The 17,823-nt window shown below is 42.1% G+C and overlaps 1 protein-coding gene across 1 annotated transcript in view; it reads right to left on the reverse strand.

Annotated features, from left to right (window-relative positions):
• RASAL2 (RAS protein activator like 2) overlaps positions 1–17,823 on the reverse strand; it is a 149,290-nt gene that overhangs the window by 19,219 nt on the left and 112,248 nt on the right. The window contains exons 6-12 of the mRNA XM_009320739.1: positions 12,232–12,385; positions 10,571–10,669; positions 9,205–9,759; positions 6,691–6,835; positions 3,266–3,410; positions 2,124–2,360; positions 1,209–1,410 (exon numbers count right to left, since the gene is read on the reverse strand). Of these exons, the coding sequence (XP_009319014.1) occupies positions 1,209–1,410; positions 2,124–2,360; positions 3,266–3,410; positions 6,691–6,835; positions 9,205–9,759; positions 10,571–10,669; positions 12,232–12,385 (1,537 nt within the window). The remainder of the gene's footprint in view (positions 1–1,208; positions 1,411–2,123; positions 2,361–3,265; positions 3,411–6,690; positions 6,836–9,204; positions 9,760–10,570; positions 10,670–12,231; positions 12,386–17,823) is intronic.

Here is a 17,823-nt window from a genome sequence, read left to right on the forward strand (position 1 = left end):
CTTTGCTGCCTGCGACATTTTGAAGGTACACTGTGTGCATGTATGAGGGAAATGGAAAAACAAGATCATAAATTCTTATTAAACTAAGATTAATATATATTGCCTTTTTGAGTCAAGGACATTTCAATTTACTCTGATGCAACAAGCTCAGTTTTTTGTTTTCTGTTTTAAATAATGTATTGTGAGAAAATAGATACCCAACAAATAACTATTTTGGCAAACCTTAATGCAATAAAAATATTAAGAGTGCATTGCAATTCACCTCACCTCTCCAGTTTCAAAAGAAAGAATAATGTAAATGGAATATGGACAAAATAATGCACTTCTAAAAGTTGAAACATGGAACAGTTCCAAGCACTTGCAAAAAAAATAATGACTCACAGCTCAGCTTTTCTGGATCTTATCAACTACCTTTGCTATCAAGGTTTTAATGATTTTGGATCCCGCAAAGCGACATAGCTAAGGAAGAGCAAACTACTGCCTTTTCTCCTTCTATAGCTAAATGGAAGCAATGCTTATTGTTGGATATGTCTATTGAGATCAGCAGAAGAGAATCTGGACAACACATATGACCCCAGCACAATACACAGCAGAAAGCATCTTGCTTTTGTTACAGGATAAAACAGAGTGGATCCAGGTTTTTACATGGCATCCTCTTGTATACTAAAAACTAATCCAAAAACTACAGAAATGAGATCATCTCAGCAGGCTTTGGATCAGGTCTTTAATGAGAACAGTTCTGCCTGGCCAACACGTTACTTGGTCAGAGCTAGGCAGGGTAGGGCCTGGTGTGCAGCAAAGTACCTCCATTAGCATCAAAAAAGGCACTGCAACATTTTCGTTTTCTGTCCAAACACCCTCCCTTTTTTCCAGCTCACTTATGAGAAAGGACTGGCTGCTCAGGAAATTCCAGGTCTATCTTTAAGCGCTGCCCTCTCCACCATTTAACACCCGTCCTTACTTAAGGCTCTGCAAAGTGTTTGCACTACTGCTGAAGACCAACTGCTTCACATGCCCTGCTTTAGGCCCTGATCTGAAATCACGGAAAGAACAATTGTGAAATACCACTATCAAGTATTCCTTTCAAAAGCTGTTGAATAAGTTCTGCCCAAAGCAGGCTTCAGCTGCTCCCTTGATGTTTCCTAGTGTTTACTGTTGCTATGATACAATCGCCAGATTCACCCTCCCGGGCCTCCGGCCTGCTTTACCTTATCAAGTTGGGACACAACCTCCCACAAGAGGGAATGCAAAACTGAGAGCTCTCTGCCCAGGTCGATGTAGCCCTCAAATCCAGGCATGTTTGAGATGGTATCTGGATTAGAGATCTCCAGGAGAAAACGCTTCATTCCTCCCCACTCGTGTTCCAAAAAGTCATTCATGAAGGCCATATACTCTTCCTTATTACCAAACCTGCATGAAAGGGGAGGGGGAGGAAACCCAGTCAACAACCTCCAAACAAAATACAGAGTACATGTGCTTACAGACAATTACTTAAATGCTTAACTTTAGACCTGCCTTTCTGAAGATTTGGTCTGGGAGAAAAAAAAAAATGGACAATTTAAGAGATTCACTGCTTTCTTGGACTTACTAGTCCAAGAATACTAGTAATTCACTGTTCATATTATGATCAAGGGCTCAACATACCTCTCCCCCCTCCCTCCCACAGACACCCTTTCTCCTCTCCCCTTCTCTGCATTGCCTCCCCTGTAAGAGGCATGTCATGCCCTTTGTATCATTCAGCTGGGAATTCTGGAGGAAGAAAGGAGGAAAATCATGATCCTTGGTGGGAAAGGGCTTTTTTTTTTTTAAATAGCATACACACTGACATGCTAATGCATGGCTCTTCTTGGTTTTATACTATATCCCCTCTGCTGAATTCAACACAACCCAAATCTGCACGTGAAAAGGAGAATTTATCTAGCTCAGTGCTGAGGTGTCTCAAGGGGAGCAGCGTTCACATATAAGTGAGAAGTTTCCTCCTTTTCTAAAGCTGACTTCAATTTGACAAAGAATTAGCTACCTGCAACCATGACTACCAAGCAGGGCTCTCCTTGCTCCATAGTAACCTGCAGTGACTTGCACCCCTAACAGGCACAGATTTCAGTTTTATTGTCACCACCTACTTCGCAAAATTGGCGAGATTCTGAATGACTTTAGCAATAAGTGTGAGTGTGCGAGATGTCCGGTCATCAGGATACTCCTGCATGAGGCTAAAGAGGCTGGGGGACATGATAGCGGGGCACAGGAAGCGGAGGAAGAGGGAGGCACTGATTAGGCGTTCACTGATGTCCTGCTTGCCCCTGCTCAGGCACTGCTGCTTCCAAGATGCAAATACCTCCTTCAGCTCACGAGGGAACACGCTGAAAAACAACAAACCAGGAAATAAAATCGCATGGGCAATGAGATGCAACAAGTTGAACTGGTGACCAATCACCTGAAATAATTATCTGTGAGAAATCATCATCGGCTCTTTTTTTTTTTTCCCTTTTTTCTCTCTAGGCTAGGAAGTGTCATTAGGCATCTATTCTTAGATCCCCATTTAATCTGGTGATACTTAAGTAGTCTTTAAAGCATCCCTTGTTCATATATGTTAAGTGAAGCCATTTTCAGACACACTGATTTGCAAGCTAAGAACTACTTATCCATCACTACCCTGGAGCAAACAGGGTGTTAGAATATTAAAAACAAACTGAACCAAACTGAACTCATCTCCATAACTGAATTTTTTTCTTTTTGCTTGTTAAGATCTCTCAATATTTTGCATGTGCTTCATCCTGAAGCAGAAAGGCCATTCTTCTTTCACTGCTACTCAGAAACAGAGATTAATAGAAACCTCTCTGCCAGTGTTTCCTCCCTGTGATCTCCTGTTCAGTTCTACAGATCTAAAGGGTCTGAAAGTTTTCTATACACATCAAAACTTTCAGCTTTTTATTCCAAGTTCAAGCTAAGCTGTTATCTTCTCACTTTATTCCCTCCTTATTCAGTCACAGCTCAGTATGTGTTCCCTTGGCAGGGTATTTCAGCAGAAGCTCCTGTCAGGTATGGTGTGTGGGACTGGAACCCCTCAATTTGGGCACAAGTTCCACCTGCAATATGGTGTCACACATAGGAAGATAGTGAGGAAAGGAAACGAAGGCAGTCTCAGAAGATAGATGGGTCTATGCTATTTCCCTGTACAACTGCTGTTTTCTCATCTTCAGAGGAGGAACGGGCACCCTGTAAGCAAATGACCTAATGGGGGAGAAGGGGAGGGGAGATGCCTCACCAGTAAGAATTGATAATCTTGCAGAAGGCCAGCTCACAACACATTTTCAGGTTGCTCTGATGATCTGTTAATTCACTGGATGAACATTTGCTGGGATCCACTTCACAGTTTTCATCTGACTCATACAAAGCCTTGATAAACTCCCCTGGACAAAGGGAAGAGGATGACAAACCAGGGTAGTTACATGAAAAGCCTCCTTGACACACCTTTTAATCCTGCTTATGCCTTTCCTTGGCAACTGCCTCTTCTGCTCCCTGGGTCTGCAATACAGCCTCCAGACACCAGATGTTGGGGACATGACTCCTCCCGGCTCTTTCAGAACAGAGCACTTGTCGTACCAGATCAGACAGCTGGTGCTCTGATGCTTCAGCCTCCTGTGCCCTCACTGCCCCCCAAATATAGGTGCAATAACAGGATGGCTTTGCTTATAAACCCTGCAGACACTTCACTTATAGCCTAAAGAATAGGATTTGACTTTGTATTCAAATTGTATTATCAACTATAAAATTATCCACAGTCTTAGAAATGAAGCTGTGCTATTTGTCTTCATAATTTCCCCAGGAAATGCATGTGACAATGCTATTTATTTTTATTATTTCTAAACGTAGCATTTTTTTAAATTCTAAAAAGTGTCACCTTGCTCTTGAATAAGAGTAATACCAGAGTGCTAGCTAGAGACTGCTAATTTTATCAATCTCTTTTATCAGCACCTTATGACATTTTTATAGCCTGCATCTTTCAAAATCCTTTGCATTTGTGTCATCCTTCCCTTACGGCATCGCAACAGAAACTGGACACATACAAAACCAGATGAAGTTTCCTTTGTTTGACATATTGGAATGAACTACTTACTAATTTTCCTCCTATATATGCTAGTACACCAAGTGATTTTTAAACTGTTGTTGTTCACTAGGAAAACCTCTTTGTTCATTCATTTAACGATTCAATGTCTTTTAAGTTCATCTCCTCAGATGATCTTGCTGGCTCTGAGCTAACGCCACAAGGCTTGTTTGTGCAAAAGGGTTTTGGTTTTTTGTCTTTGTTTTCATAAAAACCCTTAAAGACCTCCCAACCCCCCTCCCCGAATCTCAAGTCAGCAGTGTTCTTGCAAGCAAAGCAGGCAGCACATTTTCTTAAGCTTTTTTTTTTTTGTTGGGGTCCAAAATATTTCTGCTGAGGGCATCTAGATCACTTATTTGCAAAACTCTCGGCATCACTTTTGTTGAGCCAATTCTGTTTTAACTGTTGTTTACCGGATAATATTTTTTTTTCCTTAAACACATCTGAAACTTACTCTTTGTGGCCCCTGCCTTAATCATATATTAAGATGCTCTTACAGTTGTATTAAATAGCTAACACCAAGTGTGATGTTGTTAATCCTTTCAAAGAACATGGCATCTCAGCAAAATGACATTTAAAACTTGACGAAGAATTAGATGGGTATATTGTCATCAGCAACCTTGCCCTGAGCTACAGACAAGCTGGATGACCTTAGGGGGAATTTTCCATCTCTCATGTCTATGATTTACAATCTTATCACTCAGCACCAATGCTCTAAATGATGTATTAAAGTCAATAATTTTTACAATATTTTTATTGTAATTACTGTACATTAAGGGACTTGCAGTCAAATGTAATATACTGGTCCCACAGCTGATTGTTCAGTCTGCTGAAAAGCATAGCACAAAGTAATACGCTGCTCATTTCTCCATACCAGGAGCCTAGGACTGTGACTTATGCTCAGTGGTTCCACCCATGAGAATAAGACTACCAGAACAGGCTCATTACACTTAAGAAATGGCCAAAATGCATATAATCACAGATCTGACTATACTGACCTTTGGAGCACTAATTTAGCCAACTATCTCCTTGATGACTTGCCAGCGTCTGGGATTGCTAAGGACAAACGAGACTGCTGGGAAAGCTGCTTTTTTTTTTTGTGAAAGGATGTGGTGTGGGACTTGGCTTTGGCCTGATCTTGTTTCTCTTGTATCAATTTCCAAAGTTTTCTTCATCCAAGAAACAACAGGGGGATGGGTGGCTCATTGTGCAATCTTGGGTAAGAAAGATTGTGTGGAGTTGGTAAACGCTAACTGTAGCGAGGCTGTGAGTTTCTTCGGAAGAGAGCACACACATTTTGGTCCTCTTTATTGCAATATTAGTTGTGTGGACAGTAACTCCCAAGGCAGTCGCTTATGACTAGAGCAGAACGTTTTGGTGGAGAGGGGACAATAATACAGTTATCAGAATCCACCCTGGCATGTAACCATGGACATTAAGATCCCACCAGGGGAATGGAGTAGGACATCACAGGTTGGCCAGGCAGTTTTAATGAGGTGGTGAATAAAGAGCAGTTTGGATAAATACAGGCAGGAGGCTCCCTAGACAGTCTGCATCTTGATCTCCTGCCCTGTGCTGCTCAGTAGCCCTGCAGCCCCACTCCCTCCAGCCCTGTTTCTCTAAGGGGCAAGGTACCAGTTTAAAAGGTTAACACAAATGTTTATTAACCAATTGCTCTGTGGCAAAGGTAAGGGCTTAGCAAGTCCAAGGGTCACTCTGGAACCTGCCAGCATTACCAATAGTTGCAGCTGAAGCATCTGGAAATTAGTTTTCTTGTACTACCTGCATTCAACCCAAGCGCTAGGGTGGGCATCTCACACTTAACACTCATTAACACCATAGCTAACATTTGCTGTTAACTACAACGGCAAGTGAAAGAGACTGACTGGAGAGACTGACTGGAGATGCCCCAGCAATATGCACTTGTGGATGAGAACTTGGGTTGTCAACCAGATACCCCTGGGTATATCTAGTTCCCTAGGTGGTGGCACTTTGGCCTAAAGCAATTGCAGGAGCTTCTTTAATGTAAAAGGAGATTAGTGAAATATATGCTTCATATTCATAAGCCTTTCTGAAATCTCCACCTAATTGTATCGCACATGATACCACATTCACTCCTGACACCACAACACAAGGTATTGGTCTCAATTTCCTCTGTTAAACTTTGTGTCAAAATCCCTTTTTAAAGCCTGTTTGTATATCAGATAGAACAATCACCGTTGTCCACAAATCAATTGCAGTATTATATCTCTTCATCCTAACTAGAGACATAAAAGAAGGTTACCCAGAAAAACATAATGCGGTGATACAAACTTTAAGAGGGACTCAGCTATATCAAATCAGGTTTGCCTTTCCTTGGGTGCTGCTACTGCAGGCACCAAAAAGCATCTTCCTCTGTTTGGAGGAAGGGCATCAAGAGTAAGACAGCATATATTTTGCTATCTGGATAGCGGACACCTGGGCTTAGTGCTGAGGCAGTTCCTTCCCATCCCACACTCCTAGGCGCACAAGGCTTCAGTCATGTTGCAGACAGTTCAGGGTTAGCCCTTGCAATGCAAACAGGCGACAGACAGGCACTTTCTTACCTAGCGCATCGTGAAGATACTTCTGCCCTACCAACTTTAGGTATTCCTCAATAGCTTTGGTAGCAAGTGTGTTCTCCCTGAAGATCAAGACATCATGCTCCCCACAACGATCTACCTCAGACATCACCAAATCTGTCAAGAAGTCCTGAAGAAAAAGGTCAAATGGCAAGAGGTTACTTTAACCAGACTCGGTCATGCCAGGCTAACTGCAGAAGCCAAGAAGGAAGGATAAACAGAGGAGCCAGAGGACTACTGAAACAATTGCCCATCTTGGGACAAAGGGTGCAGATGCTATATGTAGTATGGGCCAAGGAAATAGCTAGGGCTCCTCTTGCGTTTATTGTATTCATAAATGTTATAGATCGCAAATTATAAAGGGAGAAGCAAAAGTCTCTAAAAGAAAACCTTTACAGCCAAGCTTGTGTTTCAGTTTAGAACCTGAACAGAAACCCTCACCAGTTTGTTTATCAGTGGGTTTGTCTGTTGAAAGAAACAGTGATATTACATTTATCTTTTAATACTGAGTATTACATAAAAACTTGGATTTAAAAATCCAGGGTGGAAGTTAGGCACAAGTTCTTACGGCTTGGTTAAATTTAAATAAGAATGGCTTATATCAATTAAATTCACAAACCAAAAGTGGTTCAGGATTTGGGAAAAAAATTAACATACTTGCTGTGGATCTATACGGTTTAACTTGAACTGTATTCAAATGCTGAGGCATGAACTATCAGCAAGTCTTGATACAGTGAATAACCTCTTGATACAGGGTCTAATTCTACAGTAATACTTATTTCCTGAAGTGATAACTTTATGTGAGTCAAGGACACTCAATATTTCACAAGAAATACTCAGTATTTTGCAAGATCCAATTTAAGCCACTGTAAAGTTCTCCAGGAGAGGAAGCTTTTTTTTTTTTTTAACTGCCCCCCCAAAAAGAACCCCCGCAAAACAAAACACCACCCTGAATTAGGGTTGAGTGATAACTGTGACTCGCTGGTTCTGTTGCAAACAGCAACATCCTCCAAACAGTTCAAAGAGTGCTGTAGTAAGGTTTCATAACCTCATTAACTACAGAAGCCAGAATGCACTGCTACCATATGAGTATTAAATGTGCAGAACAAATTATATATGATATTTATCTATAAATATATCCATTTTTTACAGATAAAAAATGCACTTAGTACTCTTGGCTTTCAATCCATTATTGCTGTTTCTTTTTAGCAAAATCTGAGAGAATTATTTTCACCTGGCACAGCCTGGGAACATCCAGCTGCATCACCACCAACACAGTGCGACCTGGAAACGTACCCTCTTTGCAGCTTTAGGTTATGGCAGCCTAAGCTGCTCAGTGCTTCCAGTAAACAGAGGTTCAAACGTTCAGGCACTAGGAAGGCAAAGTTGTAGCACTAATTTATCTACCTGTTGCAGCTAGCACTGCAGGAATCCAGAGCCTGCTTTCCAGCAGGATTTCAACACAACCCTACAGGAGCTATCCCAGCTACCAGCTTCTGCTGATCACACAAACAGCTTGGTAAGGAACGAGTTTCTATCATGCACTGTTACAGAGCACCAGCCTTTCAGACATGTACATCAAGGGGAGAACATTAGAGTGACATATGATTATGCAAACATAAAAGGACCTTTTCAGAGCAGTTAAATTAGCCTGTGCCTTGGATGTTGCTTATGGCCATCCTTCGACATCTCCAACCCTCTAACTTGTGTTTGGTCGTGGTTAACTTGCTCTAGCTGGCATTACTTGAAGAAGCTGGCTACAGCTTGGTACTACTGACTTGGCAGGCAGCATCCAGACAAATCAATGCTTGTTAATGCTTCTCAGAATTTCCCGAGACCTACAGGTTATTCTCCCACAATCTATTTGAAGAAACCGAGGCTCAGTCCAATTGCTGCCTCACAGAGAACCATCAGTGTGCACCCAGAAGTCCTAATAACATCCTTGGGGCAGGTGGGATCGCCATTAACCGAGTAAAGATTCTCCAAATGGCTGTTCAAATGCTGACCAAATCAATGTTAGCGCTGATTAGCTGAGTTAGCGCTGAATCAACAATGGCACTCTGCTGCTCATTGTACCAGAGACTTATTTATAGAAGTAATTCTCCAGTTTACTAATCTCTTGCTTACTTATTTCTTATCCTGTCTCATGATTTTAGAAATACAGAAAAGGTTCCTGACACTCAAGTGCAGGCCCTAACTTTTCAGAATAACATGAAGTTACATAGTACTCCCGCTCATACTTTGTATACAGCATCTCTAATTTTTGTATTAACTCTTAATCATTGTTGGTATCGTGCCTATCTACATGCCTTCCTGGTAGATGCAATTGCCCAAGTCTTTTCAAATACTTTTGAGACCCTTTTCTCAGCCTTACCCCATCAGGCAACTTCTGCTGTTGCTCATGGTCGTGCCAGCCCAGGCTTCCTACTTTCTAGCTGAAAAGATATCACCTACGAGCAGCAAGAGGGAGTCGTTTTGACAGGAGCTGCCTGTTCTTACCTTAGCTCTCCCAGTGCTCTGAAGAATGTGCACCAAAGCGCAAGCCATCTCTTCCTTATTTCTTACGCTGATCACAGGTTCCAGCACAGAGCACAGCATAGTGTAGTTGCTGGTAACAAATTCTGCAAATTCTTTGTATTGCTCCATGGGCAAGATGGTGATGGTCTGGTAACGTGACTTTATCCGAATGGAAGGTCCCCCTGATTTCCCTTTGTTGGGTGTAGGTGTGCTGACTGGGTACCATTTCTCCACAAACTGGCGACCGGTTACACTGGCCATGGGAATGTTGACCAGGCCTACATAATTGTTCTTGTCCTTTTTCTTCTTCTTCTCCACATCCTTGTAGATGTGAACTGTGATGCTGTGAAGAGGTGGGAGACCATAGAACTCAAAGTGCTCTCCCCAGAAAATGTTGTCCGCTTTTGTTTTGCTGGTGGTACGGGCAAAGAGTGTGTCATCAAGGCACAGCTCACAGAAGTATTTCTTCTTGGGGGCCAGGTCCTTTGCCTCAATGATCCAGAGACGGAGCACATTTTCAGCTCGACGGCAGTTGTCCTGTGCAGAAGAAAGAGCTCAGCTTTGATTCAGAATCCCTAAAAAATGAACATTTTGTCTTCTAAAGCAGCAGCAAAGGGCTGCCTTTTGTGTCCAAGGCAGGGACAGAATCAGAATTCAGAATCAGATTCTCTGATCTTCAGAATCAGAATCTCTACAAAACTGGACATTTTCTAAAGTAGAGTCAAAGGGCTGTCTTTTGTATGTTAAAGGTGGGGACTAGAACATTTTTCTTCTCAAAAAGCTGTATTTGAAATGGTTTAGAAAACAAACACTCTGCACAGGAGCCCCTCAAAAGCCGCTAGACTGGCATGGCACACTTGCATTGTTTACTCTTGTGAATAATTCCAAGAGCACTGTTATACCTCAAAGGTGGTATGCCTACTATGGAGGTGACTCATCAGTTATTTCCAGCTGATCAATAACTTGACCCCCCTTCTCACTTCGGCTCAAACTCCTTTTGTGTTTGTGTTTTTTTTTTTCCCCCCAAACTATGCCCCCACAGTAAAACATGAAACCTATGAAAGCCATGTCCCATCCTTCTGAGGTGCATGGTATCAGAAATCCAGCCTGAGAGCAGGCACTGGGGCAGGGATCAGGAAGCATGCCGACATGTATTTATTTGTTAAAGGTTTGACCTACTGCACTCACTAGAATAGTACACAGCAGCTTTTGATACACTGATGAGCAGACTTCTCCCCAGACTAAATTAATCGCACATGCATCTGTGGGAAGCCGTGGTACACTGGACTAAAATCCAATCATACCACCTCCATTCCCCTGGTAATCTTATTTCTGCAGTTTCTATTACCTTATTCGGCTGCACTGTTCTGCGTAGATTTTCCATCCACTTGTCCCTCTCTGCTGCAGAGGAACAGCTGAAGCATTTACTGCCACTGGAGTAGGTTACCTGGAACATATAAATGACAGGCTGAGTTCAGGCAAGCCTAGGAGACATGTAAGAGGCTGCAAAAAGCAAGGAAGAAGATAAGCAATGCTTGAGCAACAAAGTAAATATGAAAAAGGCAGGAAAACAATATGGGAGCCTAGAAGGCAGAGAGGTTAAAAGGCCCACAAAATGTAGAGAGAAAAAAAAAGTCAGTGCAAATGAATATAAAACTAAAGAAACATATGAGGAGCACCAGAGGCTCCTCTTAAAGGCTTTTAAACAAGGCTTTAATTAACCAGTTAATTTATTTTTTTTTTTAAACACTTGTTAATTGATCCATAGCTATTAAATGCTTGCAGTATTCCCCGTTAAGTCCCAGAGCAGATGATTTGGTTACTAACAGCATAGAGACAGACAGAACTAACAATGTATTAATAGAAGGCAAAACACACTGCAAACAGTGTCTTCAGTAAACAAAAAATATTTCCAAGGGTCCATATATACAGCAACGGTCTAAAACAAACCGGAGGAGTTATGCTCTGATGCAGTCCCGACACTCAATGCCATACACAATTCTGCTTTCACGCAGGAGGGAACCACCTTGGTTTCTTTCACTTTTACGTGGCTTGACAAGCTTCATTTACTCTTTCCATTCATTTGTGCGCACAATTAAAAAGCAGTTTGAGGCAACAGACTCAGACCTAAGTTGTTACTCAACTCCCCAAACCTAAGAAAGCTGGAAAGTGCTTCCAACCAGAAGAATGAGACTGAAGCGAACAGGAACAGTTCCTGGATACATCCCAAGGGAGAAGGGCCTGATATGCTGGTTTTCTGCCAGAGCAGTTTTCCAGGTTGTAAACAGATCTTTGTTCCAGAAGTTCAGACACATCTGACTAATTCTGCTGAAGCCAGCCCCCCCCCCCCCCCTGCCACAACAGATTACGATGGCCTTAAGATGCATCCAAACAGCACACACAAATACACTGTTAGTCCTGCAAGGTAGGACTGTGCTCACACAAACAGCCTGTGTCTGAAGCAAAGCTAGGAGCCACGTGCTGCTGTGCTGCAGCCTGTGCTGAAACAGCAAGAGGCTCTTTGCATCCTGCTCCATGGTGCAACGGACACGTCTGCAATTACTGAAGCTTCTCCTTTAGCAATTGGCAAATGGGCTGAGCTAATGGAAGGGGGCTCTGACTGGAAATCACATTTCTCAGTTATGGTATATTTTCTAAATTTAATTTTAGGTGAATTTGGAGAGGATGACTACACAGCTTATGAACAACAGTATGTTTCAACCATACATTTGCATGCAAACTACAAATGCTTAGGTATTTATCAAATTAAAGAGATTTTTCAGTTAGAAGACGCAGTAATTGAAAAAGATTTCTCTCCATTGAGTGATTGATGCCATTAGCCTCAAGGACTTTAAAATTGCATGCTGGTTAGACAGCCCCCACCCAAACCTCAGGATAGCAGCGGCTGCTGATCTGTTCTCCAACTACAAAGTCACAGAACAGCGTACTGCAAGGGTTCAGACTGACTGACAGTATATAATTTGCTGCGTGTTTGGAGAGCGTTCTTACCTCAAAGCAGAAGTCTTGTCCAAGGATACTGCTGTGAAGTGGTTTGACAAAGACTTTTTCTTCTGACCCAAGATCCAGGGCCTCCACGGCGCTGCCTGGGCTCAGTAAAGACTCATGGGAACGGGACTCTTTCAGCTTTGGCAATCCACGTGACCTGTAGGAGAAGAAGGGGGAAAGGAAACATTAGTTTTCGCACAATTACCAAAAGAGTTGGCAAGATCCCAGAGGAAGCTGCAACTTGTTGGTGTTTATTCAGGACAACTTCTACAATTAGTCTGTAAACCTTATGAAAACAACATGAGGCCAATCATCCCAGACTCCGAAGGAAATACCCACCTACACAAGCCCAGGAAGTTCATTCCCACTGACCTAGAAATTGTAGGTGCTGAGCCATCAGTGAAAGAACAACAGCAAAACAAAAAGTTCAGAACTTAACTGCTAAAATTTAAAGAAACCTCATAGATAGGTTTGGATATATTACTGAAAATATTTTCTACTATCTAGATTACTAGATAAATGTTGTGTATTAACAGCAAAAAGCACACCAATATCTAAAAATCTAAACCAATGCAGAATGATAGCTACTCTCATTGGAGCAGACGATCCCCCCGCAATGCACTTGATTTTTCTTAATATACAAAGCCTTTACACTGAAGTAAAATATGCAAATTATTTCCCAATTCACAATGATCAAATCCGTTACCTACATTTAAATTTTACATTTTCTTCTTCAGCTCCTTCTTCCAGTTTTAACAGTTCCCCGTTTTTTTGATACCTCCATTCTCTTCTAACTTCCCCTCACTAACACACACTGCTTCTCTTTTTCAGTTGACTGGCCTGTAAATCTTTGAGCTCTACCAGAGCTGGCATCTCCCATATTCACAGTACCTTTTTATCAAGGCAGTCTTCTCTTTGCCCCCACCAGTTCTTGAATACTTCTCAAAGACATATCCCTCCCTCCACTATGCTGTAGCATTTTGCAACCAACAGCAACATCATAAAAAGTGCTCTAACACTTTCTGTATTCTTCCAATTTGATTTAATGCAACATTCGTGCATAGTAGGGAGCTCTGCTGTCAAACAGCACTGTAAAATGTGCTCAATTTATAGGTGACAGCAGCTTCACCTGTGCTCCCTCTGACGCCAAACTGACACCTGCTGGACTACAAGCTTCTGCAATAAAGTCATATGATACTTTAGGCACAACTAGCATTTCTACTTCAAAAGACAAACATGATGTGCACACACATCTTATTTCTCCTCTAGCTGGAACTCAGTCAAAGCCTTCACAGATGACCAACAAGGAGGAAGAGCACCAAGTCCCAGCTTAGTAGAAAAGGAGCTGTTTACCTGGCAGGTCTAGATTTTGTTAAGGTATTGAAGTCGTGCTGGTCCCTATGCCTGTTCAGTGACTGTGAAAGTGTGTCCATAAATACGGCTTCACATCCACCAAGTGTGACTGAGCACAAAGAACAGATGTTAAAGTAGAAAGGCATCAGTTGTCTATACATTACGCAGAGAAAAGCAATGCTCTGAAAAGATGCTTTCTCACCTGTGTTTGTCCTCACAGTATTTCCTCTTTTATTCAATTCCCAGTATCAAGGCTTAGTATCAAATGGAAAATGTTTAAAAAATGTATTTATGGAAGATTGAAAAGCACATCTACCTCTAACAGCTTCCTTAATCTTTAAAAATAAGTAGTTTTTATATACTTCCCTTGCATATTGTATATAAAAAAATCCTCATATTTTGTAACCTTAGCAAAATCAAATTCCTCCTACCCTTGAGCAATCTTGCGGGGAAACAGAAGGAAAAAAAACATTTGGAAAAGGCGTCTTCAGTACTTCTAAGGCTGCTTAACAAAAACTTGGGTATCACGAAGGATGCATGTAAAGCAACAAGCAGAGTTCATCTGACTGCTGTTTTGTACAAAATGAAATGCTGAAGGTATTCTAGTAGATTCATGTACGAAGACTTATTAAATAGTAAGGGAGAACTTTGTTCCTATTCAATATATTGAAAGACCTAAGTGCAGGCAGCAAAAACCTTTCATCAGAGGAATATTACAAAGACACTGATTTCAAATGCAAAACAGCAGCACTGGTACAAACGCGTTGGCTGCACTGTGCATGCTTTGTTATAACAGGTTACAGCAGCAGCTGTACCAACGCAAACCTAAAACCTCAGTCATGTATAATTGAACACTTGCTGCAAGTTAAGGTAGGGCAGTCTAAAATAAACACACCACAATATACCACTTTAATATCATCTCTGCAAAATCCTCTCTAATTTCTCCTCTCAAGAAAGCACTGCTGAGGTCACTTGGCTTCTGTCCCTATCCCAAACTCTCAGAAATTCCAGTCCTAACAAAGTACTTAGGTGCATGATGCAGGGGAGCTGGCTGAGAGCCTGCAGCCAACTCCCGCCTTAGCTCCTTGTCAGAGAAAGCAAGCATGGAGTGGTCACAAAGAGGGGAAAGAGGAGGGAAGGAAAAAGAATTACCAAATAAAGGCAAAAGAAAAAGAGATTTTACAAATCCCAGTTAAGCGGAGGCTGCACTTGGAGTAAGACAAATCAAGCACACCTACATGAAACAATTGTACAGCCACTTAGCAGTGCATCCCCAAATCATAGTGGTGCCACATGTCACAGCCCTTCCTTTCAAACTTCGTTCTCTGGGCTACATCTCAGACAATAAATCCTGCTGGGAGAGGAAAAAAGGCACAAAAATCCACGAGGAGTTCTTCCTCAAGCCTTAGGTTACAAATTTCAGACGAGCATCATGTCAGGCAGGTATGCTGGGGCAAGAAGAAAAGTCACAGCCGCACCAGTAAAGAAATCTCTCTCCTCATCGACTGTGCTCCCACCTGGCCCCGCGGGTGACACCAAGAGGCTCCCGGGTGCGTGTTGCCATGGTGCAGCCTCCTGTAAGGAGATTAGGGGGGGCCGGCAGCCGGGAGATGCAGCAGGCGCGGGGAGGCCACTCTGCAGATCTGGCAAAAGGGGACCTTTCCAGAAAGAAAGAAGTCCCTCCTCTTCCTTTCCTACAATGAGTTTAACTAGACCTGGACAGTTAAAGACAGCAGGAGAGAGCGAGGCATCTTCCAAGAATGCCTCCGAACAGCCTTTGGGGACACAGTGAGGGCAAAGGCAGGTACACACAGCAATTGTACGCCATGCCTCCATATCCCATCTTGCAAGTTAAATCTTTTAGTAGCACCTATTCTGCTTCATTGCTCTTCTAACTAGTTAGCTTTGAACATTCTGTTTTGTTACAAATCAGCTACAGCATGGTTAGTTTTGTTGACTCAGGGTCCTGGGGCAGAGGAACGTCTACCTGTTTGAGCAATCCCTTGAAGTTACCATATTTAAAACAGCTCAATAAACTGATTAAGTGGCTTAGAATTGGCACTTTATCTTCCATAAACACCACAGCAATGTCATGAAGTTGTTGGTTAGATGCAACCACACACATTTACAAACACAAGGACATGCATTTGTAAGCACCATGGTATATATTTCATCTATTGATAGATCTGCAAAGCAAATCATTGACTTGTGCCTAAATCAGCAGCATCCCAATCAATATAGGCAATAATTATACAGAAATAATAGTTCTCTGCTGCTTTAAAGCCTCATCTGATATTCTGAAGCTATAAGTAACAATGAAAGAAAATTGCTTGCTGGCTTCCCTTTCGCATAGATGCCACTAACTTACTTCCCAATGTCCACCACAGGGGCTGGCTTAACAGGGTCTTTCCTGTATTAGGTAGGAAGCTACTGGTAAAATGAGTATTGCTTAGAGTCTCTGTTAAGAGAGAGGTAATCCCAGAGAAGCAGATTACTGTAAACAGGAAGATCACACATGCAAAAGGTGGGGGAAGGGTTGTTTGTACAAATCTGTTTCTGTTAAACAGCTCCATTAACAACACAAATCCTGTTTTAAATTACAGTCAACCTCTGATGATCAACTTTTTTTTTCCCCTGCTGCTTTTTCTTTCTACTGCTGCACACAACAAAAAGATTGCAAAGGACGGCATAGGAGTCCAGAGCAAAGAGTTACCAACAGCACCGAACAATTTTTACATAGGTATTCTCCATAATTTCTTTCCAACGGGAAAAGCAGGTGGAGGAAGGGCACATCAGGGAACATTTTAAACTTCTCACCTCTTTTCACATGCTTTGGAGTACTGGTCTTCAGGGCTGCACAATTTCCTTCTAAATCAGAGCCCAGCCAATGCCCCAAACCACTGACCTGGCAGCAACATGCGACTGCTACTGAAAAAGATCTCTTCAACAACACCATCTTGCTGGCCCAACCCCAAGCTGACCCTCTCTCCTTGCACACCATAATTCAGTAATTTTCCACTTCAGGAAGATCTCTGTTGTAAGCCGGGAACTAGAAACCTCTGGCTTTCAGTGGCTGCCCATGGCACACAGCAGCCTATTAGTCGACTTCTTTTATATTCTACTGTCTATAAGGCATGTAGAATAAAGGGTTAAAATCCTAATTGCTCTGGTTATGAAGCTCTCCTGCTGATTTTGACCTATTTAAAAGCCAACCTACAAAGCACAAAAGACTTTCAATTACTGAACTTACCAGGGAGAGCACTATATTGCTTGGAAAACAAGCCTGTGGACATAAATAATCCAAGAGATAAAAAATAAATGTATAGAAATGAACTACCAAGGAACAGAATCCCATAATCTGTTTCCTTTACCAAACTGGTGTGAAGGCAAAGAATTCTGAAGAGTTTTTTGTTCAGCCCAAGCACCCGGCTAAAGCCATGTCTCCACTGGTCTTACGCGAAACTGTATGTCTGCATGCTTCAAATAATTCCAGCACAATACCCGTGTGTTTAGAGACACTCCCCGAGATCAGAAAGTTGAATTCAATACTTAGCCACTCACAAAGTCACAGGAGAGACCTTGGACTGTAATGCAGTGAACTTTCTGCTCAGCTCTGCTATTCAAAATCCCAGCCCTGCTGCACTGGACCCTACTGTCTGCAATACAGGTGTGCTCTACCAGTGCTGCAGCATCAGGTTTCCCAATGCAAGTGTTCATTTTGTAGGCACCACACCCCGCTTCGTTTTCCAACTGCCAATTAGCAGAACATCCTATGACTTGGTCAACAATTCTACAAGTCTAACCAGTTTCATCATTAATTTTTTTTTTAAAATCAGAAACTTAGGGCAACTTATTTAGATGCAAGTTCTACTCAGCTACAATTAAACGCTGGCTTTTTCTGAGCATATTGCTTTAGCTTTCCACTGAGATTCCGGTCTTTTCTTGCAAGGCCCTACCCAAAGCCTTATCGTTTGAATCCTGGATTTGCAAAGCCCTTCCCTGCCTGCCTGCTCTCCCTACAGATCACAGCTTGTCTAACAGACACCTCATATGGCGCAGCCAAACAGGCTGCTGAATTTCACATTGGTAGCGTCCTCCTCACTCTACTGTAACTGTGGTCTCTGCTATTAATGTTTCAAATTATTTTGTTTTGCTGGACCAGAGGTGCTTAACTGATGCAGTTTCATTTCACTACTAAGTGACTTATAGATGAATGCTATGTGGAGGAGCTTGGAGTTTGCA

Source organism: Pygoscelis adeliae, unplaced genomic scaffold, assembly GCF_000699105.1.
Source record: "Pygoscelis adeliae isolate BGI_AS28 unplaced genomic scaffold, ASM69910v1 Scaffold402, whole genome shotgun sequence".
Classification (NCBI taxonomy): Eukaryota; Metazoa; Chordata; class Aves; order Sphenisciformes; family Spheniscidae; genus Pygoscelis; species Pygoscelis adeliae.